Source organism: Rhineura floridana, chromosome 2, assembly GCF_030035675.1.
Source record: "Rhineura floridana isolate rRhiFlo1 chromosome 2, rRhiFlo1.hap2, whole genome shotgun sequence".
Classification (NCBI taxonomy): domain Eukaryota; kingdom Metazoa; phylum Chordata; class Lepidosauria; order Squamata; family Rhineuridae; genus Rhineura; species Rhineura floridana.
Genome location: NC_084481.1, coordinates 186,738,693 through 186,751,889, shown reverse-complemented (window position 1 = coordinate 186,751,889; position 13,197 = coordinate 186,738,693). Strand labels below are relative to the sequence as shown.

At 45.8% G+C, this 13,197-nt stretch overlaps 1 protein-coding gene across 12 annotated transcripts in view; it reads left to right on the top strand.

Moving 5' to 3' along the window:
- RALGAPA1 (Ral GTPase activating protein catalytic subunit alpha 1) overlaps positions 1-13,197 on the top strand; it is a 305,037-nt gene that overhangs the window by 141,011 nt on the left and 150,829 nt on the right. For all 12 annotated transcript variants that reach the window (XR_009760717.1, XR_009760716.1, XR_009760719.1 and 9 more), the window contains 2 exons: positions 8,343-8,401; positions 8,945-9,053. Coding sequence is in view for 8 of the 12 variants with exons in the window: in XM_061611662.1 (XP_061467646.1) it covers positions 8,343-8,401; positions 8,945-9,053 (168 nt within the window). In the remaining 4 variants the exon portion in view is untranslated. The remainder of the gene's footprint in view (positions 1-8,342; positions 8,402-8,944; positions 9,054-13,197) is intronic.

Sequence of the window (13,197 nt, the reverse complement as noted above, 5' to 3'; positions counted from 1 at the left end):
GAGCAGCCAATGAAAAGACTCTCTCTCAAGCAAATGTGCTCCAGATATTGGCAGGACAGAAAGAAGCGTTTCTCCCAAGGATCTTAAAGCCCAGGAAGGTTTTTATGCAAGAATGCAGTCTTTCTGATATTCTTGTCCCGTGTATCACTTTGAATGTCATAAACATCACTTTGAATTGTGCATGGAAATGGATAGGTAGTCAGTGACACTATTGTAACATACTCCCTATAACCAGCCCCAGTCAGTAGTCTGGATATAACTTTCTGAGCCAGCTAAGGTTTCCAAACACATTTCAAAGGCAGCCCCATGTAGAGTAAGTTACATTAGTCAAAACAAGATGTAACTAAAGCAGATTGGACATTTCAAGGGACGGGTGCAATTGGCCATTGCTGTGCAAAACTGCTCCTGAACGCCACCAAAACCTGGGCATTTAGGTTGATGACTAAATCCAGGAGTACACCCAAACTGCAACTGTGAGTCTTCCAGAGGAGTGCATCCTCATCCAAGACAGGCTGAACCCTTATTCCCTAATCTGCCTTACAACTGACTAGGAGCACCTTGTCATGACTAGATTAAGTTTCAATATATTTGCCCTCACCCAGTCCATTACCAACATCAGACATTGATTCAGAACTTGAATAGCTTCCTTGGATTTATACAGAAAAGTGAGATAGAATTGGGTCTCATCAGCACGTTGATGACACCAAACCCAGAAGACTTACCCCAGCAGTTTAAATATAGATGCTAAATAGCATAGGGAACAAGATGGCCCCCGAGGTTCACTATAAGCCAACAGTTAAGGTATTGAACAGAAGTCCCCGAGCACCACCTTCTGAAACTGGTCCTCCAAGGAGAAGAACCCCCTTAAAGTGGTACCTCCCAAATCCCATTCCAGAAAGTATATTGAAAGCCACAGAGCTATCTGTCCAGCAGCACCAATATGTCTACCCAGAAGTAAGTCCCATTGATTGTATTCAGACATAATAATAAACTGGTTTTATTGTTACACTAACAAGCTTCAGAGCTCTCCCCTCCTTTCTGCTCTGGTACGGCCACAAAGAGATGTGAAGCTTTCACTTCTGTTTTCAGTTAATTGCCTAATGCTAACCACGGTTTGCCCTATGGTTAGTTAAAAACAGAATCAGATTATTTCAGTCTCCTTGCTGCTGCTTTGGAAGAGGAAGGGGAAGTGCATGTTCCCAATATATGTCATGATAAATCATTGTTTATTATTATGCCCAAATGCAGCTATTGAGTTCAGTGGGACTTACTCTCAGGTAAGTGTGTATAAGATTGCAGCGTCAAGTCATTTCTCTTGTTAGGAGAGATTATTATGTTTAATGCATTTATCAGTAGTATTTTCCACAGGTAGCCTGCCATCAGATTGGGTAGTACTGCCATCTAGCGTCCGAAGGCAAGAATGCACTAGAGTTAAAACCTGGGGCTCGAGCCCCTCCCACTCCAGTCTTCATTCTTGCCTCCGTCCGAGGCAGATCTGAATTTAGACAGAGCGTAGCTAAGTCTTATTTCCATTCTGTTACTCTTCTTATCTTTTTACCTCTTGATTTCTTCGGGGTTCTTCCCTGAGGCTTCACCAGCAGCGGCTGCTGCTTTTACATTTAGCGGGGACTCCGCGGCTGCGATCCTCCCCTCCCTTCTTTCTTTGCCGTTTGTTACTCAGCTTTCAGAACTTCCTCCAGCAGCGGCTGCTGCTCTTTCCCATTTAGCGGGGGCTCCGCGGCTGCGGTCCCCCCTCCCCCTTTTTTGCCGTTTATTACTCAGCCTTCTCAGCCTCTTCCAGCAGCGGCTGCTGTTCTCTCGTGTTTGCGGGGGCTCCGCGGCTGTTAGGCTCCAACAGCAGCGGTTGCTGTTTTTTCGTTTAGCGGGGGCTCCGCGGCTTCGGTCTCCCCCCTCCTTATTTCAGTCTATATTTTAGCCTCTACATAGGGAGGCTTGCGGCTGCGGCTCCCTCGTAGACACCCCGCCCGTTCTGAAGCCTCTTGTAGCGCTCCCGTTTTTCCCGTCAACCCCTATATCGCGGCCGCCATTGTTATTTATTTCTGTCCTTAGGGAAGCTTGCGGCTGGCGGCCGCCATTGCAATTTCTTCTATTTTCTTACAGAAGCCCCTCAGCCCTGCTGTTCATTCAACCCGGCTTGGGCTCAATTACACTTACTGATATCGCCCCTCTCGCCTGTTTTTTAGCAGTGTGCTCTCCTGTTAACAAACATATACTCACCTATTCAGTATTCCCCTCAGACACAGCAAGTAGCCCTGTTGTGGGACTTGTGTAGTCTCCGGTTATCAAATGTATATTCACTTAATCAGTATTCCCTTCAGATACATCAGGTAGCCCTGTTATACCACACCTTCCTCTTTGTGTGTGTGTATATTTGTAGGTGCACCTCCAGTAGCCCTGTTATACCACACTTGCCCCATTGTGTGTGCGTATATTCGTAGGTACACCTCCAGTAGCCCTGTTATACCACACCTTCCCCAGTGTGTGTGTGTATATTTGTAGGTGCACATCCAGTAGCCCTGTTATACCACACCTTCCCCATTGTGTGTGTGTATATTTGTAGGTGCACATCCAGTAGCCCTGTTATACCACACCTTCCCCATTGTGTGTGTGTATATTTGTAGGTGCACATCCAATTGACTAGTCTGTGCACCTTGGTGGTACCGCACCTTCCCCATTGAGTGCGTGTATCTAACCTTGGCCACACTGCAATTTTTAAATAAAGCTTACCTCTCTGGCAGTGTCACTAGCGGTCTCGCACCTTCCCCATTGTGTGCGTGTACTTAGCTCAAGGCCAAGTTGGCAGTGTAACTAGCGGTCTCGCACCTTCCCCATTGTGTGCGTGTACTTAGCTTGGCGCCAACCTTACCCGAGTTGTTACCTTTCTCGTACTGGGCGTACTCACTCCTGTCATACTGTTTCTAGTCTGTCCTATACTATTTCTACCTTGGCTCTGTTACCGCTCCTTCCCCATTGTGGGCGTCATTCAGAGATTGTCATGGCGGATTTGAACCCTGAGGTGACAATATCCCCTGAAGCAGGCCGTCCATCCCCACGCCAGCCAGCTAAACATAAACACGCCAAGGCAAAAGCAAAGACTAAACACCTGTCTGGTCACGGAGCGCCCAAGCGAGCATGCTACGTATCATCACTCCCAGAGAAACCTCGCCATGCAGCCGTTCCTGCACTTTTCCAGTCTCCTTCTGAGTCTTCAGAGGAAGAGTTTGAAGGATTCCCCTGTCAAGCTCCTCAAACTCCGCATGGGCAGCCTCAAATTCCTCTTCAGGAACAGGCACTACCTTCTTCCACTCCCCCAGGGATACAGTTGACCCCTGACTTCCTGCAACAACTACGAGAGCTGCTGGGGTGCCTATCTCATCCCCAGCCTACTCTACATTTGTCTTCTCAGCCCGGAACCTCACGACAGCCCAGCTCTGCGAGACAACCCGGTGACAATACTGATGCTCCACTATCCTCTCCTAACCCATATGAGGTGGTCAGGGGTAGATTGGACGTAGAACAATCTCAGTCTGATGACTACATGAACGTTTTTCAGACTGACCTGGATGAATGGAGTGGGGAATCTGACCAGGAGGAAGAGATCTCCTATCGCCTGTTTGACCCGGCGGATTTCTCTCGTCTGTCACGTAGAGTCTTGGACACTGTTGGCATTCAACCAGAACTTATTCAACCGGTTGTCCCTCCTGTCAAGGGTGCCAGAGTTCTCAAGTCCCCCAGATCAGTGCAGCACTTCATTCCCGTGCCAGACCCCATTAAAAAACTGACCAGAGAAGAATGGGCCCGTCCCCTTCGTCCACGTCGTTCCTCCTCCTTAGCCAACAAGCTCTATACCCTGGACCCGGAATCCATGTCCTTTCTGAACGTCCCGGGGGTGGACCAACCTATTTCCAATCTTGTATCCCGTTCTCTCCTTCCAAAGGAAGGCAAATCACTGTTCAAGGACCCCTATGAGAGGAGGCTTGACTTTGTCTTCCGTAAGATCCATGAGGCCTCCGCTCATTCCATCCGGGCCTCTTCTACTGCCTCTATCTTCTCACGGGCTTCCATGATGTGGTTAGAGGATATCCTTGACGAACCCAACCCGGATCCCGCCAAACTAAGGAAAGGTATCCTCAAGATACACAAGGCTGCTGCCTTTGTGGCCGACGCCACATTAGACGCTTCCCATCACGGTGCACGCGCCCTTGCAGCCAAAATTGTAGCTCGTCGTACTCTATGGCTCCAACATTGGGACGCCGACTCGACTGCCAGAACCAACTTATCCTTAGCTCCATACTCGGGAAATATGCTCTTCGGCGAGGACGCTCTCAAAGCAGTCCTTGTCGACCCCAAGGACAATCGTAAACCTGCACTAGCTACGGCCAAAAGAGACGACCGCAGACCCTGACGAAGGTTTACCCCTTACCGTTCCTTCCAACCCTTTCGGAGAGGACGACCCGGTGGACGAGGACGGGACACCAGGCCTACAAATTTCCGTCCCTTCAAGGCACCCTGGTCCAGACAACGATCACAATACAGGGACCAATACCAGAGCAGGCAGGCATATGGCAGAGGAAACCATCAACGCAGGCAGTTCTGACTCCATCCCCATTGGAGGCAGACTCTCCTTCTTCTCCAGCATCTGGCTAAACTTGACAAACATCTCCTGGGTCAGACTTCTCTTCACCCAGGGCTACAATATAGAATTTTGGCGGACACCACCGGACAAATTTTGCATCTCCCCCGTCTCCAGGGCACGCAGAAAGATCATGCAGGACGCACTACAACATCTACTAGAGATAGCCGCTATAGAGCCTGTTCCCCCATCCAAACGGCTACAAGGCATGTACTCCATCCTCTTTACGGTTCCCAAGCGAGACTCCTCATGGAGGGCGGTCTTAGACCTCAAGGGCCTCAACCGCTTCGTCAAATACCGCCACTTCAAGATGGAATCTCTGGCGTCTATTGTAGAGGCTCTACAACAAGGGGACTTTATCGCATCCATCGACCTGAAGGACGCTTACTTACACATCCCAATTTGCCCGGGTCACAGACGGTTCCTGAGATTTGCACTAGGCCACCTCCATTTTCAATACCGGGCCCTTCCATTCGGCCTCTCCTCGGCCCCCCGAGTCTTCACCAAAGTGATGGCCACCATGCTGGCGTATCTCCGCCTCCAGGGGGTCCATATTTATGCTTATCTCGACGACCTCCTCCTCCGAGCAGGCTCCCGGGACTTGGCCAACAGGCAGATCCAGTTCACCCTAGAGGCACTACACTCTCACGGCTGGCTGATCAATGCGGAAAAGAGTCATCTACAACCAACTCAGCGCCTCCAGCACTTAGGGGCAATACTGGACACATCCCTAGCCATGTCCTTTCTGTCCCCAGACCGTATTGCTTCCATCACAGCCATGGCAAACTTACTTCTACATCGCCCCACAGCAGATGTCATGTTTCTGGCCCAGTTTCTCGGGGCAATGATCTCCACCATCCACATCGTTCCGTGGGCCCGACATCATTCCAGACCTTTACAATGGGCTCTCCTACCCTTTCAAGCGGACATCTCCAAGTCCAACCATCGCGTAATTCCTCTGGGCCAATCTCTGACGCAATCATCTGGTGGGTATCCACAACTTCCCTTACCAAGGGGACACCGTTCCGGGACCCAACCAGAGTCCTAATCACCACGGATGCCAGTCTGTCCGGCTGGGGAGCCCATTGCAACTCCACCTTTGTCCAAGGCGTGTGGTCAACCCAGGAACTAAGTTACAACATCAACTGGCTGGAGCTCAGGGCTGCTCATCTCGCTCTAAGACACTTCCAGCCACTATTCGCTCTACAACACGTCCTAATTCGCACGGACAATGTTTGCGTGAAATCTCACATGAACAGACAAGGAGGCACAAGGTCCAGGGCTCTACAGGAGGAAGCGACACGACTCTTCGACGGGGCCGAGTCCCACCTCCTGTCATTACGAGCAGAACACCTCAGCGGCACGCTAAACGTTACGGCCGACTGGCTCAGCAGGCAAACGATCCATCCGGGAGAATGGAAACTTCATCCAGCTGTGTTCACCCTCCTTCAGCGGCGGTTCGGCCCCCTCTCACTGGATCTCTTCACCTCCAGCCAAAACTGCCAACTGCCTCGTTACTTCTCAAGGTACCTAGAGACAACGGCGGAAGCAGTGGATGCGCTGACGACACCATGGCCACACGGGCTCCTGTATGCCTTCCCGCCTATATCACTCCTAGGCAGGACATTGACAAAACTCCGACTCGAACGGACACGGATTTTACTCATAGCACCCTACTGGCCTCGCAGACCCTGGTTTTCGGACCTCCTCTCGATGTCAATGGCGGCTCCCTGGACTCTTCCAATCAGGCCGGATCTTCTTTCCCAAGGACCAGTTTGGCATCCGGACCCGAACTGGCTGAGACTGACAGCCTGGCTTTTGAGCGGACACAGTTGATCTCTGCTGGTCTGTCTCAAGGGGTCATAAACACTATTTTAGCATCTCGGCGTCCGTCAACTACTCGAATCTATCAGAGTACTTGGCGTACTTTTTCCAGCTGGTGCACTTCTAAAGGTTTTTCAGCACCCCAAGCCACTGTACAGCTCGTTCTACAGTTCCTACACAGAGGCATGACATTGGGACTCAGACCGAACACCCTGCGTAGACAGGCCTCCACCATCTCCTCAATTCTGTCTGTTTCTTCATCGGCAGCACCCCAGGCACTCACCCGCTCATCAAACGCTTCTTAAGAGGAGCTACCCACCTTTCTCCAGCGGTACGTCACCACTTTCCATCCTGGAACCTCTCCAAAGTTTTGCAGGCATTACAGCGACCTCCATTTGAGCCTCTTGCCTCAGTGCCTCTAAGACTGTTGTCTTTTAAAGTCCTTTTCCTCGTGGCTATCACTTCAGCGAGGCGGATTTCGGAGTTACAGGCCCTGTCATCGGCCCGTCATCTCTGCGTATTCCATAAGGACTCTGTAGTCCTGAAGCTGGATCCATCGTTCTGTCCTAAGGTCAACTCAGTGTTCCACAGTAGCCAGGACATTGTACTTCCATCCTTTTGTCCAAAGCCGGTCCATCCCCTCGAAAAGGCCTGGCATTCGCTGGATGTTAGGAGAGCGCTCAAAGTTTACCTCTCTCGCACCCAGGATATTAGACAGACAGACGCATTATTTGTATCCTTTCATCCGAGATCTTTGGGAAAAAAGGTGTCCAAATCCACTTTGTCCTGTTGGCTTCGAGCCTGTATTTCTATTGCATATCAGTCACTTAATTTGCCAGTGCCGTCTAACATCACGGCCCATTCGACCAGGTCTGCCACCACTACAGCGGCTTTCCTAACTAATGCTCCTCTTACAGACATATGCAGAGCGGCGGTATGGGCTACCCCTAACTCCTTTGTGAAGCATTATAAGATTGATCGCTATGCTTCAGCTGACGCCTCTTTCGGGAGACGTGTCCTGCAACACGTTATTTCTGATTTGTAACTTCCTAGGAATCCCTCCCTATTAGGGGGCTACGTTGGTACATCCCAATCTGATGGCAGGCTACCTGTGGAAAATGGTCCCTTGGACCCACCTGAAGGGTGATTTTCACAGGTACGCCTGCCATCACGTCCCTCCCTTGTGGGGGATTTCTGGGGAAATTCGTTCAGTATTTCGTATATAGTTCAATCTATGTGCTTCGTGCTCTGTCTGATTTTCTTTAGTTAAAACCTGTTCTTACGTTGCAAGTTCTATGATATTTGCTATGTATATTTTCTTTGCTGCTGGGGCTTTTGCCCTTTGGTTACTTTCAGATTACCACTTCGGACTCGTCATCATGAAGACTGGAGTGGGAGGGGCTCGAGCCCCAGGTTTTTGCCTTCGGACGCTAGATGGCAGTACTACCCAATCTGATGGCAGGCATACCTGTGAAAATCACCCTTCAGGTGGGTCCAAGGGACCATTCTACTTAACCAGATCATTTTTAAAGTAAAATACTAGTTAGGTGGTGGTGGGTGGGGTTTTTTTTAGAAGATGAAATTGCAGTAGGGGACTCCTCACCTGAAGGAATGGGATGTTTGTGCAGCTAGGCATGGTATGGCATCCAAAACTGGATGATCCAAGACAATTGGCAGAGATGTATATATGAAACAACTTGGCGTTCCTTGTTCTGTACAGTACCATCCCTGATGAAACAGTTCTGAATCTTGATAGTTCTCTATCCCTCCATCCATTTCTGTGAACGTTTCCTATCGTATAGTAAACATTTATTATAAATTTAAGGAGTTTTTGGATGACTGATATCGAACATTCTCACTTTAGGAACTAATCATCAAAACAATATTAAGTTCTGCCAGAGAGGAGCCATCTGGACCTGCAAGGTATGGATAAAGAAAAATCAATGCAGAGCATTGAACAAATAAGTTAATTCATGTTTTCAATTTAATGTTTAAAATAATACAGTATGGTTTGGCTTTTGGTGTGAATTTGAATCATACTTTTATTTTAAATGTCCTTTTATTTAAATATATTGTATGCCATCAAGAGAATGCATATTACAAGGGGACTAATAAATATTTTAAAAAGTTGAAATATAGCAGTTCTTAAAATCTTGGTGAAAACACCAAACTTTTAAAAGGAATTAGCGGTAGTGTATGTTTAATAAAGCCAAACAATGAAAATCAGTAGAAATAGCATGTATATTGGATTGGACATTAGGAGATTAATTCTCTAAGGCTGCAACCCTATACGTGCTTACATGGGAGTAAGCTCCATTGACTTCATTGGGGCTTACATCTGAGTAGGCAAGCACAGGGTTACACTCTTAGAGAACTATCAATATACCTTGACTTTTCTAGTCCCTTGACAATGGTTTTATCTAGATTAAAGTCAATTTTACATTGCTATCTAACATTGTTTTGCAGATGTGTTGCCCTTTGTAGCCTTGGCATATGGATATGTGAAGAACTGGTACATGAATCCCATCATCCTCAAATCAAGGAAGCTTTGAATGTGATCTGTGCCTCATTAAAAGTAAGCATGTAACCATTAGGATATAAAGGACCATATGCAATGTTTCGTGTGCACACTGGGGCTTTTCTAGCCTCTCTTTCCCATTTACTTATAAGGATCTCTAGGCAGTGCTAGGACTCGCATAGATGACTATAGACTGGATTCTGTTTTTAACAGCTAAGGCTGCTGTCCTATGCACACTCACTTGGGCCTACTGAACTAGGTGTGAAAGTGCATTAAAATATATTAACAGCACAGTCGTATGCAAGTTTGTGCAGTGAACTCTATGTGTGGCTTTCTTTGCACTTGACCTAGAAACTGCAGTTAGTGAAGAATGCTGCAGCCAAATTGCTGACAGAAGTGAGACTTTGTTAGCATATAATACCTACAAGTCAAAGATCTGCACTGGTTGTCGCTTTGTTACTGGGCCAGGTTCAGGGTGTTAATATATAAAGCCCTGAACAGCTTGGGACCTGTTTGGACCACCATTCCCCATATGGGCCCACTCGAGTGGAACAGGCATTGTTGCAGGTGCTGCATAATACTCATTCTGCACTTGTAAGAAATCATTCTTTGGAACTCCCTCCCTATTGACATCAGGCAGGCACCTTCACTACATTCTTTTGCAGTGCCTGCTTAAAGCTTTGTTGTGTAGGCAAGCCTATCCAGACATGTAGATGTTCATGGGTTTTAATCTTTTTAGCTTGTTGCTGTTTTAATTGTTTTAAAAATGTTTTTATTACTTGTTTTTGACTGTTTTATTGATAATTTTAATTTTTTGTCAGAAGTTAAGAAGTTTTTTACAATCAAGGGGTATATAAATTTTGTTAATTTTGCCCAAACTTATTTTTATTTATTTAAGTCCCAACATACTCAGTGGGACTTACTCTCAGTTAAGTGTACATAGGATTATACAGCCAGCATGGATTTTTCACATTCTGCCATATTAAATTGAAAATACCCCCTATGCCATTCCACTGTTTCATTTTGAAACAAACACTCCTGAGAAGTGTAGTTTGTGAAGGGTGCTGAGAGTTGTTGGGAGACTGTATTTCCCTGACAGAGCTCCAGCGTGGTTTAACGGTCAACCCCTCTTCTGGGGATTGTAGCTCTAAGGGGAATAGGGTGTCTCCTAACAACTCTCAGCACCCTTCACAAACTACACTTCCCATGATTCTTTGGGGGAAGCCATGACTGTTTAAAGTGGAATAAATGTCTGGTGTGGGTGTAGCCAGGGACAGCTTTGGTTTCAATTTGGGTGGGAGGCTACACATGTCTGCTATAGAATGAAACAGTGGGGAACACCCCCACAAAAATAATGCTACTGTTCACAATGTTTTCCTTTTGGAAAGGAAGGGGGCTTTCCCTTGTCCAGTGCACACACACCCAATCTTCTCCCCTTCCTCCCTCCCCCTACCCTTCCTCCCTGCCCCTTCCCCAGGTCAGTTTCACCTGTCCTAAGCATGACTGTACATGCCCCTCTTCTTCCCCCTCTCTTTCCCTCTCCCTCTCCTCCTCTTCCCTTCTTCCACCCCTCCCCCTCTTCCTTCTTCCTCCTCCCCTGCCCCCTCCCTCCCCCCTCTCCCTTTTCCTCTTCCCTGTGGTCAGTTTCACCTATCGTTAGCATGATTGCATGCGAGTAAATCCCACTGAACTCCATAAGCATGCACATAATCAAACTTGCCCCTCTCTCCCTCTCACATGCTCTCATCCCCATTCTTCCCCCCTGCCCTCCCTCCTCCTCTTCCTCCCCCGTGGTCATCATAAGCATGATTACAGGGGAGTAAAACCCATTGAACTCACTAAGCATGCAAATAATCAATCCATTCCCAACAAACTTGCACAGAAACACAGATTGTTACCAAATTCTTCCAAGCTACAGAAGAAGTGGATTGGACTATGAAAGACCAATCCAAATTGTGTTTGTATTTTTACAAATTTATAGGGCAGTACAATATCTGAGAGGAGATCAGTTCTGCTCCCCCGGTGCATTCACTATAGCTGCCCAATTTCCCTGCTTTTTAAAGTTTGATAGAAATATCTGTTGGCTGTAGGTATGTTCTTAAACTGCACATGTTTTTTGCCTATTAGTGAATTACAGCCTAAGGGAGAAAGAAGAACAGGAGGTGGCAAGTAAGATTCTGTAGCAGCCTCCTAAATTCGCTTTCCAACAATATTATTGAAAAAAAGCATTTCAGTTATTTTTACATCTTTACTCCCTCCCTTACTGCAGGGAGGGAGTGTACCTCTGCCATGTATAGTCCAGCTATCCATATTTTCCAGGTTACCAATATTTCTTTGATAGCTGTTACTTGGCTTTAATGTTCTTAATTGTTGTAAACCACCCAGAGAGGTTTGGCTATGAGATGGTATATAAATGCAATAAGTAAATAATACAAAGTAGTTTAAATTAAAGCAAACTTAAATATAAATGTTTAGTATATAAATTCTTATGTAATATGCCGCACTCTTTCCAGTGCTTCAGAGTGAGGGAAAATAATTGAAGCGTGTCCTTTTTCCTCATTTTTTTGACAGAGATTTAAAGTTCATAAATGCAATTTTGTGTCCAGAAGAAACAAATCTTGGGGTAGTTATTTGGAAGCTAGAGCAGACAGTATTCAAAGACTCTTGGAGTTGGCTATTTTTCTTGCAGAGATATATGAATGAGTATAGATACCAGATACTATGTTTCTTGTCAGTTGTATTGACAAGTACAGTACGCACACTATTGAACTGGACAAAAGCAAATTGCCAGCTTATAACACAGATGCAGCAACACTTACTGAACTCCAACCAAGCTGCTCTGTCAAAGTATAGGTAGTGTTTATTTCCTCTTGACAATGTGAAGTCACAGCTTTTGTCTCTCAGGCATACTGAAAGTCTTAGCACAAAGATTCTAATCGCTCATCTCAACCCCTGCAGTTAGAGGCTATGTTATGTGCCACTCCAAAGTAGCTTGAGTTTTAAGTGACTACAAAACCTTATCCATGCTACAGAAAAACTATATTGTGGAAACCATTGCTGAAACCATTTGTAACCAACAGGTGTAGCTAAACCACTGTTGAAAGTTTAGACCAGAGAAAGGAATACTAACTGTATGGATTGACTTTGGTGAACCAACATGGAGTTTGAATTGCAGTCGGATAAAAGAAACTCTTTATAATAGTACAGAGCATTGCATTTTAGATTCATGCTTTATTATTTAAAGGAACAGTTTACAAATAGTATTATTTTTTATTTATTTGCTTATTTATTTATTTATTAAATTTCTATCCTGCCTGACTCCTAGTAGGAGCCCAGGGTAGCAAACAAAAACACTAAAAACATTCTACAGTATCATAAAAGCAGACTTTAAAATATATTAAAACAAAACATCTTTAAAAACATATTTTTTTAAAAAAAAAAACTTTAAACACATCTTAAAAAATCGTTCCAACATAGATGCAGACTGGGATAAGGTCTCTACTTAAAAGGTTGGTTGAAAGTGGAAGGTTTTATTAAAAACCAGGATCACCATAATCAAGAAAGTGAGGTCTTAAACTTCTTGCTTTGGGTTTGGGGAAGAAATGAAGGTCCTCAAATACAGGAGCAAAAACTGGTGTACTATGTATGCACAGACGCTTCAAATAATATTAATGTCTATCGAATGCACAGGTGTAGGATGCAGGATACCTGGCTTTACAGCAGTATATGTGAAAATCTCAGGAATGTAGTCAAGCGGTCTGATGCAGGTGCCAAAAAAAAAAAAAAGGCAAATGCAATTCTAGGCTGCATTCATAGAACCAAAGCTTCCAAGTCTCGAGGAGCTATTGTTCCACTTTATATCACACTAGACCAACCTCATCTGGGGTAGCGGGTCCAACACTTCAAGAATATAGACAAACTGAAATGGATTCAAAAGAGGGCAACAAAGATGGTCAGGAGTATGGAAAACATGAAGAAAGGTTGAAGACACTGGGTATGTTTAGCCTGGAAAAGAGGATAGCCTTCATGTACCTGAACAGGTGTCACATAGAAGGCAGGACTAGATCTAATGGGCTTATGTTACAGGAGGCTAGATTTTAGTTGAACTTTAGGAGAAACTTTTAACAGAGTAGTTTGACAGTGAAAATAATTGTCTAGGGAGTGGGCTGTCCCTCACTGGAAGTTTTCAAGCAGAGGTTGG